Source organism: Myotis daubentonii, chromosome 13 (assembly GCF_963259705.1).
Source record: "Myotis daubentonii chromosome 13, mMyoDau2.1, whole genome shotgun sequence".
Classification (NCBI taxonomy): domain Eukaryota; kingdom Metazoa; phylum Chordata; class Mammalia; order Chiroptera; family Vespertilionidae; genus Myotis; species Myotis daubentonii.
This window is the reverse complement of record NC_081852.1, coordinates 5,535,021-5,557,526: the sequence shown is the minus strand read 5'-3', so window position 1 is coordinate 5,557,526 and position 22,506 is coordinate 5,535,021. Positions and strand designations below refer to the sequence as shown.

Here is a 22,506-nt window from a genome sequence, read left to right as displayed (position 1 = left end):
TTTTTGTCTCCCCGGACGGTTTCTTTAGGAAAGGCTAAAAGGACGCCTCTCTAGATGGGTTTCTGGATGGCTCAGTCCTCTATCACTATGGCAGCAGCTGTGACCCACATGCCCCTGAAGGAGCTGGAGGGACAGGGATTGCTAGGAGCCTCCTCCCAGCAGTTGTCAGAAGCTCACCCTGTGGGTTATGGGTTTGCTTTGTTTCATTGTGTTTTCACCCAATGACTTCCATGATTACCGGGCCCCAGAGAGACTGCTGTGTGCTTCTGTGGGGCATTCGCTCAGTGTCACTGCTTAGAAGGATCTCTGCTTTGCTGCTGCTAAGCGTTTATGCGTGTCTCTCCTTCCTCCTGGACCCCCATCCTGAAGTTTGTGTGCACGCTCAGAACAGTGTGGGTTTCTGGTGTGTCCCTCGGAGGCTGGGCTGTGTATCAGGCACCGTCTGGCCCTCAAAGAAGGAGGGGAGGAACAGTGCTGTGGTCCTGGAGAGATTGCCTCAGTTCCATTCCCAACTCCTCTGTGGGGCTGAGAATGCTGCTTATTGCTCAATGGCCTGGTGGCAGGGCACCACTAGCATCCTGAGGCACTCGCCAGCGCCCAAGGCCGGTCCCGGCGCTTCTGTCACCCTCTAAACCATCCTGGCCTGCAGAGCAGTGAAGGTGTTTCCAGGTGCAATTGCCTGCAAAGGGGCCACTCCTAGAGGTTGGATGCAGGAGCCCAGAGGCTGGTGGTGGTCACAGGACTCAGGCTTCCTGTGCTGCCATCATTCCAATATCCAGGTGGTACCTCCTCTGATTCCTCTATTTCTCCATGGAGACTGATGGTTGGGGTGGGGGAGGGGTCATGCCCAGCCAACCAGTTGCTGAGAAAAGTCAGCAGAGCTGAGGGCCACACTGCCCACAGGGGACCTCCTCACTGCACATGGAGGGCGCCCTGAGATGCACTGGGCAGGGTTGACTGGCTGATCCTGACCACAGCCCAGGGGTGGTGCTTCCCCTCCTGGATACTGGGCTCGGACATGGATCCGTAATGGGGGCAACTGACAGCCTCTTGGGTCAGTCTGTGCAGAGTGCACTAGTGACCTCAAAGGGTCTCAGCTGCCATCCTCTGATGGTGCCCTGGCCACACCCCTAATCTCTGCTCACAGGACCAATGTGGGCACAGCCCAGCCTGGATGGATGAGGGAGGCTGCAAGGTGGAGGTGGGCCTGGGAAGAGTAGTGAATGAACATGCAGCATGTGTCATGCAATGTGCTGCCCACTGTGCCTTCCCAGGAGCTGAGGGGGTGGTTCTATGTCCCTGTTTTAGGGTGCTGATACTGAGGCTTGAGGTGTTAGTGATTTGCTCAATGTCAGTCAAAGCTCGCTTCCTGCAAACCTTTAGATGGTGGCAGAGTGCTCCCCTGTTCTCTCTCCCAGGGAGGTGGTACTTGGGGAACTAGAAAGGTGCCGTTGAATGGATTGCTGGGCCAGGAGCCAGGGTATTCTAACTTCTTGCCCCTCTCATCACCCCACCCCACCTCTTGCTCCTTTGGCTTCTTAAAGGGCTGGGAGGCAGCACTGGTCCCTCTGACCATGGCCGGCTGCGACTGGAGCTCCACATGAAGGGCATGGGCCTTGCCCTGAAGACTGGGAGGGCAGGGGATCAAGGGGAGCAACTCAGGCCCCCGGACCCTTTTTCTGGCTCCAGGATAGAGGTTCCTCCACATCACACCAGGCACTGTCAGCCTTGACTCTTGCCATCCATGGGGCAGGACAGAATCCTGCTGGATTCTGCGAATGGAAGGAAGAGCTGAGGGTGTCCCAGAGAGAGCACTCACCACCACCCCCACCCCGTCCCAGCCCCAGGCCATCAGTGAGGCCAGTCCACAGCACACTTCGAGCCCCAGGGAACAGCCCCTTCTCCCTGGAGCTCTGCTCACCCAGGGGCTGGAAGAAGGCCTTGCTGCCCTCCAGGGCAGGCTTGATGACAAGTTCTTGGAGGGTGACACTGGCTCTCTCCTGTGGCTGTGCCTGTGGCTCTGGGGAAAGGGGAGTAATGATCACTGAGGAGGGGGCCCCAGCTTTACACCAAGCAGACACCACTCACCAGTCAGGTGGCCCTGGGCAAGTCACCGCACCTCCTGTGCCCCAGTGTCCCCATCTCTACAGGGACCCTTTGCACCCCCTCTCCAGGTTGGGGTGAGAGTGAAGGGGAGTGTAGGTAGTCTGCTCAGCACAGCATCGGATGCAACCTTGAGGGTGAGGATGAAATGAAATGGGAGGGAAGGCAGTCACACACTCTGGGAACTCCCTGCACTCCAGGGGCCACACCCAGCCCTGACCCTGGCTCAGTTCTGTTCCCAGGGGCCCTTTGGTGTGAGGTGGGGTGCTGGTAAGATTCCTGTACTGGAAGCTCTCCCCCATGGCTCTCTGCCCTTTCACCCACATGATGAGCAGTCCTGTTCATTCCTTTCTTCCCTTATCAGTCAGCCACAAACACACCAGGCCCGAGCCACTGCCCGGTCTGTGCCACTATTTGCACAGTGGGGATAAGACAGAAAAAAACTAGACAAAACCCCGCTTTCCTGGAGCTTCCATATTAGTGGAGAGACACGACCTAAATGAAAGACAGGAAGTGGTGTGTTAGCTGGGTGAGCACCAGGGGACGGCAGGAAGTGCTGTTAGAGGGGCCACTAAAGGGTGGTCAGGAAAGGCCTTGCACAGAGTGGAGGGCAAGGGGCAAGGTCTGGGTGCTTTCTGTGCAGAGCAGTTGTGTGCCTGGATCTTGTTCTTGAAAACACTCTCAATTTGAGGGCACTGGGCAGAGACTCTGGAAAGATCGGGGGCCAGGGGGGGAGGGGGGTGGCACAGGGTCTCAGGAGGAAGAGGATTTGGTGTGGAATTGCAGGGTAGGGAGATGATGAGGGGCCAGATGCTGGGCCTCATTTGAAGGTCCAGGCCACAGGCTGCCAAACAGGTTGCATGGGGGAGGCCTGGTGTGGCCACAGCCCGGGGTAAGAGGAGGTGGAGGAGCAGGCTCATCACTGTCTTCCTCAGAACTGCGGGGAAATGTCAGCACCTCTCCTTACAGATGAGGGCAGGAGGGGGCTCAGGGCCAGAGAATGAGCCAGCAAAGTCTACAGAAGTGGGATGGGTACTTGTACTAGACATAGAGTTCCAAAATGGTGGCAGCGTAAGGGGAAGCTACACTGTCTCAGATGTGGTGGGTTCCCATTGGGAACTCTGGGGTCTAAACCCCAAGAGGGGCTCCCTATCTCAGAGCACCAGAACTGTGAGAGGTGCCCACATAACATCTGTTGTCCACCGCTGGAAATGTAGGCACCCTTTTAAAGGGCCAACACATGAAATTTCATGTGCAGCTACATACCTTGGGCTCCAACAGAGGGAGGGCAGAGTGAAGTAGAGCTGTGTCAGGAGAACCCATGTTTGGGGCTCTGAGGTTAGACCTCAGAAGGCAGATGCCCTGGCTTCTTAACCTGAGTCATTCCCTCATACTGCAGATGACATCTTTCTCAGGCAGACCTTTACCATCCAGGCAGCTTTTGCCTGGGAGGGAAGCAATTGCCTCCTCCCTGTTGGAAAATCTCCCTCCCCACCTTGTGGATGCTATGGCTTGCTGTGTTCTATTTCCTGAGACTCGTTGAAACTGAGAATAACAATCAGACTGGAGGTAGAGGAGGATCTCTGGAGGCTTTGAGTCTTTTTCTGATCTTCTTCTAGACCTGGGGCTAGGAAAATACCTCCTTGGTGCACATTTTGGTCTTTTTCAAAGGCACCCAGCGCCAGCAGAGGGAGCCATAAGCTGTGGATTGCTGATAGCTCCAAACAGTACTCAGGGAAAGTCACTACGTGTTTAGCATTCTTCTGCACCAGAGAATAAGAATAGTAGCAGTTATAACTTATACATAAACACAATCCCAAACAGGCAGTCAAAATGGGGAGACAGAAAAACAGGCCCCAGTTGAAAGAACAAATAATTCTCCAGAAGAGCTAAATGAAATGGAAATAAGAAATTTATCAGATATAGAGTTCAGAATAATAATTACAAGTATGCTCAACAGCATGAGAAAGGATACAGAAACTATGAAAAATTACCAATTGAAAATGAAGAATAACAGAGCATTAATAACATATTGGAAGCTGAGGATCACATCAGTGAATTAGAAGACAAGGTAGAAAAAATTACTCAATTAGAAAACCAAAAAGAAAAAAAAGAAAACAGGAGACAGATTAAGGGAGCAAAGATTAAAGGACCTCTTGGAAATAATGGCAGAAAACTTCCCTAACCTGGTCAAGAAAAAAGTCACACAAGTTCACTGGCACAAAGGGTCCCAAGCATGAAGAACCCAAACAGGCCCATGCCCAGACACGTCATAATTAAAATACCAAAAATTAAAGAAAAGGAGAGGCTCTTGAAGGCTGCAAGAGTAAATCAATTTGTTACCTACTAAGGTGCTCCCATAAGGCTGTCAGCTATTTTTTCATCAGAAACTCTACAGGCCAGAAGGGAATGGCATGAAGTACTCAATGTAATGAAAAGCAAGCATCTGAAGCCAAGATTACTATATCCAGCAAGGCTATCATAGCATTCAAAATAGATGGTGAAATAAAGAGCATCCCAGACAAAACAAAAGGCTAAAGGAGTTAATCACCACCAAACCAGCACTACAAGAAATACCAAAGGAGCCCTAACCGGTTTGGCTCAGTGGAAAGAACGTCAGCCTGTGGAATGAAAGGTCCCAGGTTCAATCCCGGTCAAGGGGATGTACCTTGGTTGCGGGAACATCCCCAGTGGGAGGTGTGCAGGAAGCAACTGATCGATGTTTCTCTCTCATTGATGTTTCTAACTCTCTATCCCTCTCCCTTCCTCTCAGTAAAAAATCAATAAAATATATTTTTTTAAAAAAAGAAATACCAAAGGGATTGCTGTAATAAGAAACAGAGAGAGAAACATAGGCATACAGAATTAAAATGGCAATAAATAAGTACTAATCAATAACAATCTTAAATATAAATAGATTAAATGCTCCAATAAAAATATATATGGCAGTTGAATGGATACAACAACATGACCCAAATGTTTACTGTCTACAAGAGACCCACCTCAGAACAAACAACTCTCATAGGATGAGAGTGAAGGGATGGAAAAATTTTCCATGCAAGGGAAAATGAAAAATATCAGGATTAGCAATACTCATATCTGAAAAAATAGACTTCAAAATGAAGGCCATCACAAGAGACAGTAAAGCTCACTACATTATACTAAAGGGATTGATCCAATAACAGCATATAACCCTGGTAAACATATGTGCACCCAATATAGTAGCACCTACTATATATAAAAAAAATGAAAACTTCTGGAAGACTTTAAGGAAGGAATCGACAACAAAACAGTCATAGTAGGTGACTTTAACATCCCACTGACTTCACTAGATAGATAGATCTTCCAAACACAAAATCAACAAGAAAACAGTGACTCTAAATGACACACTAGATCATATGGATTTAATTAACATTTACAGAACATTTCACTCCAAAGCTGCAGAATATACATTCTTCTCAAGTGCACATGGGTCATTCTCAAAAGTAGACCACATGTTAGAAAATAATAAAGATCAGAACCAAGATGGCAGCATAAGTAAATGCCTGTCCTTGCCTCCTACCACAACCACATCAAAATTACAACTAAAATACAGAACAACCATCATTGAGAACCATCTGAAATCTGACTGAATGGAAGTCCTACAACTAGAGAAGTAAAGAACAAGGCACATTGAGACTGGTAGGAGGGATGAAGGTGCAGACTGGGCTTGTCTGACATCCACATGTTTCATTTTTTAACCGAGAAGGGTATCTCCAACGCCTCCCTAGAGAGACATGGAGTCCCATCCCCACACTGTGCCCCCAAAACAGGGTCCCAGAGCTGGGAAGAGAAGTCCCCCATAACTTTAGGCTATAAAAACCCACAGGGATTGTGGCTGAATGACATAGAGGCTGCTTAAATCCCAAGTATTCCTCTTAAAGGACCCACACACAAACTTACGTAGTCTGGCTTCCTCTGAGCTCCAGCATTGAATGGCAGCTTTGGAAGAATTCAGGGACATACAGGGAGGAACTGGACTGTCTGGCATCGGGGTAGGAACTCAGGGGTGGCTATCTTATGGTGTGCCCATAGGAGTCATTGTTCCTGTGTTGACACCTCCCCCCACCCCACCCCCCATTTCAGCGCTGACTGGCAATCATATCTGAGTTTCCATCAGCATGACCCACACTGCTTTCCTGGTGATTCCCTGAGACCCTACACCATCCAATTTGAAGGCCCATGCAAGCTGTTTGCAGAGGCTTTTCCATATATATGGCCTGTCCTGGCTCAGGATTCAGACTTTGCTAAAATCTCTTAAACAAGAAATAGCTGGAATCAGCATGCCACAAACCTATCAATAAAAGGCCCAAGACCAGGTACTAACAGAAGCATGCCTTGTGCCACAATTGGGCCTTTCTGGACACTTCCTAGTCCAATACAAGTAGCAGGCATCTGCAGATCACTCTGTAGCTCCTGCTGCATGGCCCTAGACCACGGGTTGGCAAACTTTTTGACTGGAGGGCCACAATGGGTTCTTAAACTGGACTCAGAAGAAGGAGCTGCGGCCATGTTTCCCAACATTGCCATGTTAACACTGCTGCTGGTGAAGGAGCTGAGGGGAGAGCAAGAGAACCCTCTGCTCTTTCGGCTCCGTGGTTCAGATAGAATAGCCAAACGGGCCGGATCCGGCCCGTGGGCCGTAGTTTGCCCACAGCTGCCCTAGACAGTGGCTGACTTTGCACCTCTCGGGAGGCCACAGAGCCAGTGCACCAGGTGGACAGCTTCAGACAATAACAGATTACAATTCTACACATCCACAAGTGATACACTCAAGGGTCAGACTCAATGAGCCCCAAAGGCCCACTGAAGCAACTCTTGCTCCATAGGTGTGTCTCCTGCACAGCCACTCATCCATTGTAGACACAGCTGGTCCTCACAGCCAATTGCCTGGAGGTCAATTCCTCCAAGTGATGCCAACAGCAATCAAGGCTCTACTACAACATTGTGCACACAGCCCACACAGGGATGCACCTAGAATGCTGAGCTCAGTGACTGGGGAGACTGAGCCACTGGGTCCTACAGGACACATAATACAAAAGGCCAATCTACCAACTCCAGGAGACATAACAGTTCTACCATAGAAACAGACAGAGGGAAGTAGCCAAAATGCAGAGACAAAGAAACATGTCACAAATTAAAGAAATGGAGGCAAGCAAACTAATAGATACAGAGTTCAAAACTTCAGTTATAAGATTACTCAAGGATCTTTATGAGAGCTTCAAGGGACTTAGTCAGACATTCAAGGATATTATTGAGAATGTCAGAGACATGGAAGATAACCAGTCAGGAATTTAAAATACACTAACTGAAGTAAAGAATAACTTATAGGCATTTGACAGTAGAGTAGGGGATTCTGAGAAACAAATCAATGATTTGGAATACAAGGAAGCAAAAATCACCCAATCAGAAGAGTTAAAAGAAAAAGGAAGGGGAGAACCAAGATGGCGGCATAGGTTAACGTCGGAGTTTGCTGCCTCGAACAACCACTTCAAAAGTGAAACTAAAAGACGGAACAGACATCACCCAGAACCACAGGAACGCTGGCTGAGTGGAAGTCCTACAACTAGGAGGAAAGAGAAACGCATACCGACACTCAGAGGAGGCACAGTGCTGAAGTCAAATACTGAGGTGCGGAGTGCATGCAGAGTGGGCTGGCGGCGGAGGGCGCGGTTGGCGTTTTCAATCGGGAGGGAGTCGCAGACTCTGAGCTCCAGATCCGGGCGAGTCTTTAGGGACCCTGACTCAAATGGGAGAAGCGGGACTGTCTGGCTTCGGTCGGAGTGAGTGCAGCTTTCTCTCCGAGGTTTGCAGCAGTTGCTGGGACTCAGAGAGGCAGAGCCCCTGGGGACAGGACTGAGAGCAGCCATAACTGCTCTCTCTGGCCCACCCTGTTGATCCCGTGCAACCCACCCGCCCCGCCCAAGCCCTGCACAGAGGCATTTGCCGGATAGCCTCAGGCAAACGCCACATTAGCACCTCCCTAGAGGACAGAAGTTCTATCACTGCAGACATAGCTGACTCTCACAGCCACTTGGCCGGGAGGTCAAATCCCCCCTAGTATTAGCTACAACAATCAAGGCTTAACTACAAGACTGCGCACAAAGACCACTAGGGGGTGCACCAAGAAAGCATAACAAAATGCGGAGACAAAGAAACAGGACAAAATTGTCAATGGAAGATATAGAGTTCAGAACCACACTTTTAAGGTCTCTCAAGAACTGTCTAGAAGCCGCCAATAAACTTAATGAGATCCTCGAGAAATCTAATGAGACCCTCGATGTTGTGATAAAGAACCAACTAGAAATTAAGCATACATGGACTGAAATAAAGAATACTATACAGACTCCCAACAGCAGACCAGAGGAGCGCAAGAATCAAGTCAAAGATTTGAAATGCGAAGAAGCAAAAAACACCCAACCGGAAAAGCAAAATGAAAAAAGAATCTGAAAATACGAAGATAGTGTAAGGAGCCTCTGGGACAGCTTCAAGCATACCAACATCAGAATTATAGGGGTGCCAGAAGATAAGAGAGAGCAAGATATTGAAAACCTATTTGAAGAAATAATGACAGAAAACTTCCCCCACCTGGTGAAAGAAATGGACTTACAGGTCCAAGAAGCGCAGAGAACCCCAAACAAAAGGAATCCAAAGAGGACCACACCAAAACACATCATAATTAAAATGCCAAGAGCAAAAGACAAAGAGAGAATCTTAAAAGCAGCAAGAGAAAGAAACTCAGTTACCTACAAGGGAATACCCATACGACTGTCAGCTGATTTCTCAACAGAAACTTTGCAAGCCAGAAGGGAGTGGCAAGAAATATTCAAAGTGATGAATACCAAGAACCTACAACGAAGATTACTTTATCCAGCAAAGCTATCATTCAGAATTGAAGGTCAGATAAAGAGCTTCACAGATAAGGAAAAGCTAAAGGAGTTCACCACCACCAAACCAGGATTATATGAAATTCTGAAAGGTATCCTTTAAGAAGAGGAAGAGGAAGAAAAAGGTAAAGATACAAATTATGAACAACAAATATGCATTTATCAGCAAGTGAATCTAAGAATCAAGTGAATAAATAATCTGATGAACAGAATGAACTGGTGATTATAATAGAATCAGGGACATAGAAAGGGAATGGACTGACTATTTTTGGGGGGAAAAGGGGTGTGGGAGATGCGGGAAGAGACTGGACAAAAATCGTGCACCTAAAGATGAGGACAGTGGGTGGGGAGTGAGGGCCGAGAGTGGGGAGGGAACTGGGAGAAGGGGAGTTATGGGGGGGGGGAAGAGGAACAAATGTAATAATCTGAACAATAAAGATTTAATTTAAAAAAAAGGAATCTAAAAATATGAAGAGAGTGTAAGTAACTTCTGGGACAACTTAAAGTCTACCAACATCTGCATTATGGTGGTGCCAGAAGTTGAAAAGAAAGATCAAGATATTAAAAATCTGCTTGAAGAAATGACAGAAAACTTCACCTACCTGATGAAAGAAATAAACTTACAAGGAAGCACAGAGAGTCCAAAATAAGAGGAACTCAAAGAGACCTACACCAAGACACATCATAATTAAAATGCTAAGGGTTAAAGACAAAGAGAGAGTGTTAAAAGCAGCAAGAGAAATGCAATTAGTTACCTACATGGGAGTGCCCATACAACTGTCAGCTGATTTCTCAACAGAAACTTTGCAGGCAAGAATTATTCAAAGCAATGAATGGCAGAAACCAAGAACCAAGATTACTCTACCCAGAAAAGCTATCATTTAGAATTGAAGGTCAGATAAAGAACTTCACAGATAAGAAAAAGCTAAAAGGAGTTCATCACCACCAAAACAGTATTACATGGAATGTTGAAGGGTATTCTTTAAGAAGAGGAAGAAGTGAAAGAAAGGAGAAAAAGATTTTAAAAATCCTATCTAATAATAGACAAACATGTTAATTAACCATACCTCCGCTATGCTACCCATTGGCTAATCAGCAAGATATGCAAATTAACTGCCAACCAAGATGGTGGCCAGCAGCCACGCAGCTTAAGCGAACATGAGGCTTGCTTGCTCCAGTGATGGAGGAAGCCAAGGTTCCCCGCCTGCCGGGGCCTGCTTTAAGCTACACTCTAAGCGACAATGTTTCAATTATAGAAGCTAAACAAATCCCATATACCTGCTTTCAGCAGTCTCAGAGCTGGAGCGAGCAGGACAGCAACAATGTTTCAATTATAGAAGCTAAACAAACCCAGATACCTGCTTTTACCCAGCCGCGGCCTCAGAGATAGAGCCAGGCCTCAGAGCTGGAGCCGGCTCTCAGCTCCAATGACAGCTATAGAAGGTAAATAAATCCCAGGATAAAAAAATTAAAAATATGATAAAAGGAGAGGCTGGGAGCTTCAGTTGCCCACAGCCTGAAAACAGCCATCAGTTCCTCATCCAGACTGGCCAGGCAGCCCAGCGGGTACCCCCAACCTGAAGGGGGTGTGACCAGCTGAAAAAAGCCATCAGCCCATCATCCAGGCTGGCCAAGCACCCAAGCAGGACCCCCACCCTGATCCGGGACACCCTTCAGGGCAAACCAGCCGGCCCCAACCTGTGCACCAGGCCTCTATCCTATATAGTAAAAGGGTAATATGAAAACTGACCCTAACAGCAGAACCACTGGGAATGACTGGTCACTATGACACACACTGACCACCAGGGGGCAGATGCTCAATGCAGGAATTGCCCCCTGGTGGTTGGTGCGCTCTTACAGGGGGGAGCTCTGCTCAGCCACAAGCCAGGCTAATGGCTGCCAGTACAGCAATGATGGCGGGAGCCTCTCCTGCCTCCTCAGCAGCACTAAGGATGTCTGACTGCAGCTTAGGTTTGCTCCCCGCTGACAAGTGGGCATCCTCCGAGGGCTGCTGGGCTACCAGACGGATGTCTGATTGCTAGCTTAGGCCCAATCCCCCAGGGAGCAGGCCTAAGCCAGCAAGTGTCATCCCCCGTGGAGTCCCAGACTGCGAGAGGGCACAGGCTAAGCTGAGGGACCCCCTCCCACCCGAGTGCACAAATTTTTGTGCACTGGGCCTCTAGTATATATATAAACAATAAAATGGCAATAAATACATATCTATCAACAATTGAATCTGGCACACTTGTTTTTGATCAATAATTTTTTAAGAATTATTGCTGAAAGAGAACATAGTTGAATCTATAGAGTACAAGGTTAAGAAGTATAGAATTTTTTGTACACTTACTAATATACCAAATGCTAATTATAAAACTGATTTAGTGTGTGCCTCCATTCTAGGTAAGACTATAACTAAAATAAACTCTTGTTATTTAAAAAAAAAAAAAAAAAAGATCAGAGCAGAAATAAATCACATACAGACTTTAAAAAAAACACACAAAAGATCAATGAAACCAAGATCTAGTAGTTTGTAAAGATAAACAACATTGCCCTAGCAGGTTTGGCTCAATAGATAGAGGGGTCCTGGGTTTGATGCTGGTCAAGGGCACATGGCCAGGTTTCAGGCTTAATCCCCAGTATGGAGCATGCAAGAGGCAGCCAATCAATGATTCTCTCTCATCATTGATGTTTCTATCTCTCTCCCTCGCCCTTCCTCTCTGAAATCAATAAAAATATATTTAAATATATATATTTTTATATATTGATAAACCTTCAGCCATATTCATCAAGAAACAAAGAGAGAGGACCCAAATAAAATCAGAAATGAAAGAGTTAGTTCCAACAACTATCACCACAGAAATACAAAGGATTTATAAGCAAATACTAAGAACAGCTATATGCCAACAAGCTAGACAACAACAAAATGGAAAAATTCCTAGAAAAATACAATCTTCTAAAACTCAATCAGAAAGAATCAGAAAACCTGAATAAGCGATTAACAACTGATGAAATTTAAGTAGTATTAATAATAATAAAAAAAAAAAAACAGCAAACTAAAACCCTGGTCTGGATGGTTTCTCGGGGCAATTTTACCAAACATTCAAAGAACTAACACCTAAACACTTCAAACTATTCCAAAAAATATCCAAGAAAAAGGAAAACTTCCAAACTTTTTTTATGAGGCCAGTATTATCTTAACTCCAAAACCAGATAAAAACACTATAAGAAAAATAATTACAGGCCAATATCCTTGCTGAACATAGGTGCGGAAATCCTCAACAAAATGTTAGCAAATTGGACCTAGCAATATATGAAAAAGAACATACACTATGACCAAGTGGGATTTGTTCTAGGGATGCAAGACTGGTACAATATTTTCAAATCAATAAATGTGATACATCACATACACAAATTGAAAGACAAAAATCACATGATCATATCAATCGATGCAGAAAAAGCATTCGACAAAATCCAACACCCATTTTTGATAAAACTCTCAGAACAGGGGGAGTAGAGGGATCACATCTCTCTATAATAAAGGCCATATATGGCAAACCTACAGCCAACATGATACTCAATGGGGAAAAAATAAAACCATTTCCCATAAGAATATGACAAGGATGTCCTTTCACCACTCTTATTCAACATGGTACTGGAAGTCTAAGCCACAGCAATCAGAAAAGAAAACAGAAAAGCCATCCAAATTGAAAAGGAGGAAGTAAAACTGTCATTATTCACACATCACATGATATTGCACACAGACAACACTAAAGATACCACCAAAAAACTACTATATTTAATAAATGAATTTGGCAATGTAACGGGATACAAAATTAACACCAAGAAATCGATGGCATTTTTATATATCAATAATGAATTCTCAAAAAGAGAACCTAAAATATTCCCATTTACCATTGCAACACAAATATTAAGATACTTAGGAATAAACTTAACCCTCTGGACATAAAGACTTGTACTCAAAAAACTATGGGACATTGAAAAGTGAGATAGAGGAAGATATAAAAAAGTAGAAGAATATTAAGTGCTCATAGATTGGTAGAATTAACATCATTAAAATGTCCATACTACCCAAAGCAACCTATAGATTCAATGCAATCCCTATTAAAATACCAATGGCATATTTCACAGATCTAGAACAAAGACTCCAAAATGTATATGGAACAAAAGAGACCCTCAATAGCCACAATAAATCTTGAAAAAGAAGAACAAAGTTGGAGGGATCACAATAACAGGTATCAAGTTATACTACAAAGCCATTGTAATCAAAACAATGGGAAATGGCACAATAGATAGAGGCATATAGACAAATGGAACAGAACAGAGAACCCAGAAATTAACCCAAGCCTATGATCAAGTAACATTTGTCACAGGAGGCAAGAGCATACAATGGAGTAAAGACAGTCTCTTCAGTAAATGTTGTTGGAAAAATTGGACAGATACATGAAAAAAAAAATGAAACTAGACCACCAACATACACCATACACAAGAATAAACTCAAAATGGATAAAAGACTTAAATGGAAGTCCTGAAGCCATAAAAATCCTAGAAGAAAACATAAACAGCCAAATCTCAGACATCTCAAATAGCAACATGTTTGCTGACACATCTCCTAGGGCAAGGGAAACAAAAGACAAAACAAAAATATGGGACTACATCAAAATAAAGCTCCTTCACTGCAAAAGAAATCAACAAAATGAAAAGGAAGCCCACTACATGGGAGAACATATTTGCCCATTATGTATCTGGTAAGGAGTTAATTTCAAACATGTATAAGGAACTCATACAACTTTAACACAGGAAGACAAACAATACAATTAAAAAATGGGAAAAGGACCTAAGTAGACACTTCTCCAAAGTGGACATACAGATGACCAAGAGGGTATGAAAAATGTACAGTCACTGATCATCAGAGAGATGCAAATTAAAATGACAATGAAGTATCATCTCACAACTGTCAGAATGGCTATAATCAACAAATCAACAAATGACAAGTGCTGGTGAGAATGTGGAGAAAAGAAAACTGCCATTTGACCCAGTGATCCCACTTCTAGCAATATATCCTAAGAATCCTGAAGCACCAATCAGAAAGAATATATACACCCCTATGTTTATAACAGCACAATTTACAATAGCTAAGACTGGAAACAGCCCAAGTGCCCATCAACAGATGAGTGGATAAAAGCCTGTTGTACATTTACACCATGGGATACTATGCAGTAGTTAAAAAGAAGGATCTCTTTCCCTTTGAGACAGCATGGAGGGACCAGGAGAGCATCATGCTAAGTGAAATAAGTCAGTCAGAGAAAGACAAGTACCACATGATCTCACTCACATGTGGCGTCTAATGAACCCATGGACTTAGACACCAGTGTGGTGAAGGCCTGGGGCAGGGGCCGGGTGCAGGCTAGAAGGAGTCATTGGTGGGGAGGGAGTAATGGGATTTATGTAACACTTTCAACAATAAAGATTTTTTTTAATATCATGTCACTAACACATAGATACAGAGAACAAATTGATGGTTGCCAGATGGGAAGGGGATTGGGGAAATAGTTAAGCAAGGGGAAAGGATTAAGATTTACAAATTGTTCTCACAGCCACTTGGCCTGGAGGTCAAACCCTCCCTGGTATTAGCTTCAACAATCAAGGCTTAACTACAAGACTGCGCACAAAGACCACTAGGGGGTGCACCAAGAAAGCATAACAAAATGTGGAGACAAAGAAACAGGACAAAATTGTCAATGGAAGATATAGAGTTCAGAACCACACTTTTAAGGTCTCTCAAGAACTGTTTAGAAGCCGCCGATAAACTTAATGAGATCTACAAGAAAACTAATGAGACCCTCGATGTTATGTTGGGGAACCAACTAGAAATTAAGCATACACGGACTGAAACAATGAATATTATACAGACTCCCGACAGCAGACCAGAGGAGCGCAAGAATCAAGTCAATGATTTGAAATGGGAGGAAGCAAAAAACACCCAACCAGAGGGGCGGAATGAAAAAAGAATACAAAAATGCGAGGATAGTGTAAGGAGCCTCTGGGACAGCTTCAAGCGTACCAACATCAGAATTATAGGGGTGCCAGAAGATGAGAGAGAGCAAGATATTGAAAACCTATTTGAAGAAATAATGACAGAAAACTTCCCCCACCTGGTGAAAGAAATGGACTTACAGGTCCAAGAAGCGCAGAGAACCCCAAACAAAAGGAATCCAAAGAGGACCACACCAAGACACATCATAATTAAAATGCCAAGAGCAAAAGACAAAGAGAGAATCTTAAAAGCAGCAAGAGAAAGAAACTCAGTTACCTACAAGGGACTACCCATACGACTGTCAGCTGATTTCTCAACAGAAACTTTGCAAGCCAGAAGGGAGTGGCAAGAAATATTCAAAGTGATGAATACCAAGAACCTACAACCAAGATTACTTTATCCAGCAAAGCTATCATTCAGAATTGAAGGTCAGATAAAGAGCTTCACAGATAAGGAAAAGCTAAAGGAGTTCATCACCACCAAACCAGGATTATATGAAATGCTGAAAGGTATCCTTTAAGAAGAGGAAGAGGAAGAAAAAGGTAAAGATACAAATTATGATACTTTAAGCAATAAAAAAAAAAGATACAAATTATGAACAACAAATATGCATCTATCAACAAGTGAATCTAAGAATCAAGTGAATAAATAATCTGATGAACAGAATGAACTGGTGATTATAATAAAATCAGGGACATAGAAAGGGAATGGACTGACTATTCTTGGGGGGGAAAGGGGTGTGGGAGATGCGGGAAGAGACTGGACAAAAATCGTGCACCTATGGATGAGGACAGTCGGTGGGGATGAGGGCGGAGGGTGGGGCGGGAACTGGGAGGAGGGGAGTTATGGGGGGGAAAAAAAGAGGAACAAATGTATTAATCTGAACAATAAAGATTTAATTTAAAAAAAAAAGAAATTTCAACTTCCAATTCAGCTGTTCAAAAAAAAATTGCTGCCATTTATTTATCTGTATCAATTTAATTTGCCTCTGAGCCATCATTTTTCTGTGCACTTGATATAAAAGATACAGCCCAGCCAGTGTGGCTCAGTGGCTGAACATTGACCCATGAACCAGGAGGTCACAGTTCAATTCCCAGTTAGGGCACATACTCGGGTAGTAAGCTCAATCCCCAGTTAGGGGGCATGCAGGAGGCAGCTGATCAATGATTCTCTCTCATCATTGATGTTTCTATGTCTCTCCCTCTCCCTTCCTCTCTGAAATCAATAAAAATATATGTTTAAAAAAGAAAAAAAAAAGAAAAGAAAATAGGGGTTTGATCTCAGATTGGCCCAAATCAATGACAGGCCAGATACCAGAGTTCTTCCAAAAAAAAAAAAAAAAAGATTTACAAATTGTCAATTATAAAAACAGTCATGGGGATTTAAAGTATGGCATAGGGAATAAAGTCTATAATATTATAATAACTACGTATGGTGTCAGATGGGTACTGCACTGATCTGAATGATCACTTTGTAAGTTACATAATTGTCTAGTCATTACGTTGTACACCTGAAACTAATATAATACTGTATGTCAACAGTAGTTGAGATAGAAAACAATTTTTTTGAAAATGACAGCATGACAGAAGAAAAATAGACACATAGATCAATGGAACAGAATAGAGAGCCCAGAAATAAAATGATGCCTTTATGGTCAATTAATATATAACAAGAGGAAAAGAACATTCAATGAAGTAAGAATATTTATTCAATAAGTGGTGTTGGGAAAATTGGACAGATACATGCAAAAAACAACTAGACCCCCTTCTTACACCATTTACAAAAATAAACTCAAAATGGATGAAAGACTTAAAAGTAAATCTCAAAACCATAAAACTCCCAGAGGGAAAAAACGTAGGCAGTAAAATCTCTGACATTTTCTTAGCAATATATTTTTCTGATATATCTCCTTGGGCAAGGGAAACAAAAGAAAAAATAAATGGGACTATATCAAACAAAAGGGTTTTGCAAAGCAAAAGAAATCAACAACAGAAAAGACAACCTACCCATTGGGAGAATATGTTTCCAATGATACATATGATAAGGGGTTAATATCCGACATTTATAAAGTATTCATACAACTCAACACCAAAAAAATCAAATTAAAGAGTGGGCCGAGGCCCTAGCCGATTTGACTCAGTGGATAGACCATCAGTCTGCAGACCAAAGAAAGGGTCCCAGATTCGATTCCACTCAAGCACTCGTACCTTGGTTGCAGGCTCCTCCCCAGCCTGGGCCCCTGGTCTGGGCTTGTGCAGGAGGAACTAATGGATGAGTTTCTCTCACATCGATGTTTCTCTCTGTATTTCCTTCTCTCTTCCACTCTCCCTAAAAATCAATGGGAAAATGTCCTCGGATGAGAATAAATAAATAAATAAATAAATATGTACATGATTTAGTATTCTTGGACAACAGAACAGCAAGAATTATGACAAATGGTCTGGTGGAAGGAAAAAAACATTTCAGTTCTAATAATTCCCTATTGAAACACATTTTCCCCCTAAAATCACCCTCATTTTTATTAGAGAGCCAAATTAAGACCTGTTTAATTAGTGCATTAAGTCTAGTTACAATTTGGCCTGATTGTTTGCATAAACACAAGAAGAATAACAGTTGATCACATAGACTTTTAAAAATATATGTTTTGCTCAAATCTCATGAGAGAGCTTTAATTTGCCCCGCAGGGCGAAGACACCAAGCCACCTAGCTGCCATCAGGCTTTCCCGCAATACCTGCAGACTTGGGTGAATTCCTCAAGCTGAGGTCCCTAATGATGTCTTGAGGTTTCTTCCTTGCCATCTCTCAGGAAAGCAGCCTTCGTTCCTTACCTGGAGACACTGCCATGAGCCACGTGACCAAGCAAGGTACCAGGCTTTTCTCCAAGGTGCTCACATTGGCCTCTTTCCTTAAAGCTTCCTGGTGACATCCAGAGTTCAGGATGTCACTCTCAGACATGACACTCCAGTCAAAGTCTTGGTTAACGAAACCGGTTGGAAACTGGTCCTTTTGAATTCATGCAAAGAAATATATTGCCATGACTCACTCATTAAGAATTGCCAAATTCTGGAGGAATCAGGTAGAAAAATATATAATTTACCAAATTGCTTTAAAAATGCTTCCTGATATCTGAAAAACAAAAATTTTAAGAATCAGCAACACTTAATACAAAAACTATATAATTACTTTCAGTTTATTCAGTTTATTTAATAATTTTCCCCTGATTTTTCTTGCCAGTATTTCTATAAATCCAGATACTTTATAGAGTTCTAATAATTTTCATCCAGTTTGAAGGGCATGATCTGAAAATGTCAGAGTCCTTTCCATGGATCCCTCAGAAGATGTAACATTTTTCCAAATGCATTATAACAGAACAGTGACTATCTCTAAATGACAGGAAGAAATATAAAATGACACAGTTATGGATTTGATTATAATAGAATCTTGTCCTTTCTGCAAAGCACAGTATTCTAGGATAACAATTAGAGTTATTATTCTTTATTTGTTAAAGCTTCCTATGTACCTTAAGCAGAAAATTTTTCTTCATAAGGTGAGAAAACAAATCCTTGAGGCATTCCAGAACCTATTGGAATGACCAAAAGCCAATTCTATGTAAAAAAAATTCTTAAAATTCAAACCCTGGGAAGATTGTCAAACTTATTTTACCAAAAGATTGTATATCATCATTATTAAACAATATTAGACTATTTATTCATTCAAAGTGACAAAAGGGTATTAAACACACACACAGGCTAGCAAAACTTAAGTTCCCACATTTAAGATCATGTTTTAAATAACTAAGTATCTAATTAAAATAACACAATATGTAATCACTTCAATAATTTATAGAACTTTTTCTTCCTAGGCAAATACAGAAAAAACTTTTTTCCTTTTAACAGACTGGAAAAGGACTAAACAAATTCTGTATTAGCTTATTTTAGATTCATTTATCTAATTAAGTTGATTATTCAGATTACCTATAATTTTCTTTTAAGATTTCTCTTCATAGTCCTTCTATAATTTTCATAAGTCTTATTATATTCATTTACCTTTAGAACAACTTACTTTCCTTTTCTCTTCAAAAATGTGCCTCCATACCATACAATTTCTTTCCAATTAGTTAGAATTTGTAACTCTTAGAAACCTTCATTTTTAGGTGACAACTAAGTACTTAACATTTCTCAGATTAGCAATACATTCCCATTTTTAAGAGATATACTTCAAATAAATACAAGACATATTCATTAACAGATTCAAATTTATCCTCTTGATTCTCTGTAAAAAAAAAATCCAAAAGTAGGCAAACTCAGATTAATTAATACTTCAGTATCCTGTTGTTTCAAAATACCTAGGTATTTAATAATTTTTACTATTTAACCCAGCAAACTCCAAAGTTTTAAGTTACCAACGACTTTGGAAAAATACATTTAGGCATAAAATTATCACTGAAAAGCTTTATCATAAACCCTTCATTTTAGTTACATCCATTTACTATGTCTTAATGACTTTGAGATTTTAAAACGAATTCTTATTACCCAAGGCATTTTCTTGGCAAATATTGTAACAAGGATAAGTCATGGCTAATTCTTCTTTACAAAATGGGAGTGCCCCCTCCCCCACTGCTATTTCTGCAGCCGGCTGGAGAGCACTTCTGCACAACTGGTCCTCACAGGAAAAAGACTTGGAAGTTTAGAAGGTTTTACTTCCCATTTTTCTTTCTGAGTAGACTGTAACAACATGTAATCTTGCATATCAGAAGAGATCTTAAGAACAGGAACAAACAAACAAACAAAAACCCCTACAGTAAATAAATGAATACTCTCAAAAGAATGGTGGACTAGGCCTGCAGACTGAAGGGTCCCAGGTTCGATTCTGCTCAAGGGCCCATGCCCAGGTTGTGGGCTCGATTCCCAGTAGTGGATGGAGGCCGCAGATCAATGTTTCTCTCTCGTCATTGATGTTTCTCTCTCTCTCTCTCTCTCTCTCTCTCTCTCTCTCTCTCTCTCTCTCTTTCTCTCCCCCCCCCCTTCCTCTCTGAAATCAATAAAAATATACTTTTTTCAAAAGTATGGACTGGGACATTAGCCTTAGAATCCTATCTCACACTAACCAAGCAGAGCAAATGACCTTTGGTACTGAGAAGCAAAGCGCACATAGCAGACACAGAGGATTCCCTATGTTCATAAAAGGGCAAAGAGCAAACTAAGTGCCCAAAAGATAGAAAGCAGGTAAAGTACATCAGTAACCAAAGTCATATTACAGACAGACAGACAAGAACTCTGACTCGCTAAGAACTTCTAGTGGCTGATGCCTGAGAGGGAGAGCAGGAAGGGTCCTCAAAATTAAGAATGTTCAGCAGCTGCTGGGAAGTTCTTGCAACCCCACCCTTAAACAAATTAAACCAAACAACAAAGACACACAAAGCAACAACCAACACAGACACTCTTGCCTTGTGCACGAATCTGTGTGTCAGTAGCTCGCCAGTAGCTTGCTGCTGTTCCCCCCCCTGCCCATCCCCCCACCCCCAGTAGCTCTCCACCCACTGCCTCGCCCTCCTGTAGCTCCCTCGGCCCCCTCTCATGGCTTGCTGCCCTGCCCCTTCCTGTAGCTCACTGCCCCACCCTCCTGCTGATCCGTGACCTGGTTGTTATGCAGTTGGTCATTACACTTCACAGTGTAATGAGCATTTGCATATTACATCTTTATTATATAGGATACTAGACTCCTGCTGCATGAAATGTTTACACGGGTAGGGTCCCTAGGCCTGGCTGGCAATCAAGACTGATCTGTGGGGAGACCGGCAGGGTGATTGGGGCACCGACTGGCACCCACCTTGGCTGGCCTGGGGCCTGCGGGTTGGGGGCAGCTCCTGCATTGAGCATCTGCCCCTTGGTAGTCAGTGTGCATCATAGCAACCATTCATTCCACCAGTTGTTCCGAAAGTCAATCCACCATTCAGTCAATTTGCATATTAGGCTTTTATTATATAGAATTTACCGGTGCACACACCTACAGACAAGAGCTTCACACCATGCTTCTTGTCTGTCCAACCACAGACACCACAGAATGCCCTGAGTAAAAACAAACAAACAAACACTGAAGCAGAGCAATGTCTCTCATGCCATAGGGGCTCCGGCTAAGGGCTCAGAGATCAGGCCAAGGACCGCTGGAGGTCTCTTGCCACCCAGAGCTGATCAGACTCACCCAGTAAATGCCTGCCTTAAGCCCAGACGAGAGGCAGTACAATGTCTCCCATGCCATACATAGTGCATGCTTCCTCTCAAGGAACCCCAGACGGGAAGCAGCCACTGCTTCTCATGCCATACTAACACACTTGATTCCTCCTACAAGAACGCTTTATTCAACTTAGGTCTCAGGTGAGATGACGGAAATTGCTGAGGCGATGGCTGAGATTCAAACCAGGGAAATTCCTGGCAGAGCTGCAAGTAAGAGTCCAGGGCTCAGTCCCAGGAACCCCCAGTCCAGACAGTAAGCAGAATGCCCAGTACTCATCACAGAGGAGTCCCTCGCTTACATCCCTTCGTGTTCGCCAGAATACGTAACCGGACAATCAATGGGTTCATGCTGCTTGTCATTACTTGAGCCAATTAAGTAGAGACAGGGCTGAATCATATATGAGCATTTTTTTCCAATACTGTTGGAAGTATGGGAGAGCAGCAGGTCATCCACAAAAATCTGCTCTGCACCCCACCATATACCAGCTGCCTATATTAGTTAGAAGGACAAAGATTACATGGGGAAGTAGGCAAAAGGCCAAATGGGAAGTTTACAGATATGCAAAAGGGCTGGGTATCTTCAAAAGGTTTAGTGATAAGTAAGAGTTGGGGTCTTCCAGTGGCGAATGATATGCAAAGGCAGGATCTTCAAAGGGCTGGCGATTCTGGTTTCTGCAAAGAAGTTGTTCATCTTTTCCTGATAATAGGCAGCTCCAAATGGAAGGAAGGGCTGCATTTCCTGGTGAACTCCCAGATGTGCCAGGTTAGAATGTGCCTTCTCTAATCAAAACAAAACAATCACGGTTAACAGAGCATGATTCATATTTGTTACAATTCCAGCTGGTTCCCCAACATTCTATTTCCGCCCTATCAGCAGCCTCAACTATAAGAAGTTGGGAGGAACTTCATACAAGGAATGCTGGGAGGTAGAAAAGATAAATATGCCATCGGGATGGATGCACCTACTCCCTCTGACACAGTCTTCATTTTCAGGTCGGGCAGTGTGGGCAACAACTGGAAACACATTTGCAACATGGTGGAGGAGGTGGTGAAGAAGTTTGAAAAGTATGGATCTTCATGCTGCAGGGTGTTTCCCCTGGTGGGCAGAGCACATAGCCATTTTGACTCAGTGGGCTTGGGGGTCCCCCAGGGCAGGGGCACAGAGCCCAGAGCAGGGCTCTGAAGCAGG

At 43.3% G+C, this 22,506-nt stretch overlaps 1 protein-coding gene across 1 annotated transcript in view; it reads left to right on the top strand.

The window, feature by feature from the left end:
• LOC132214625 (anthrax toxin receptor-like) overlaps nt 1–22,506 on the top strand; it is a 68,173-nt gene that overhangs the window by 450 nt on the left and 45,217 nt on the right. Inside the window, exon 2 of the mRNA XM_059661962.1 lies at nt 22,311–22,382. Within this exon, the coding sequence (XP_059517945.1) occupies nt 22,311–22,382 (72 nt within the window). The remainder of the gene's footprint in view (nt 1–22,310; nt 22,383–22,506) is intronic.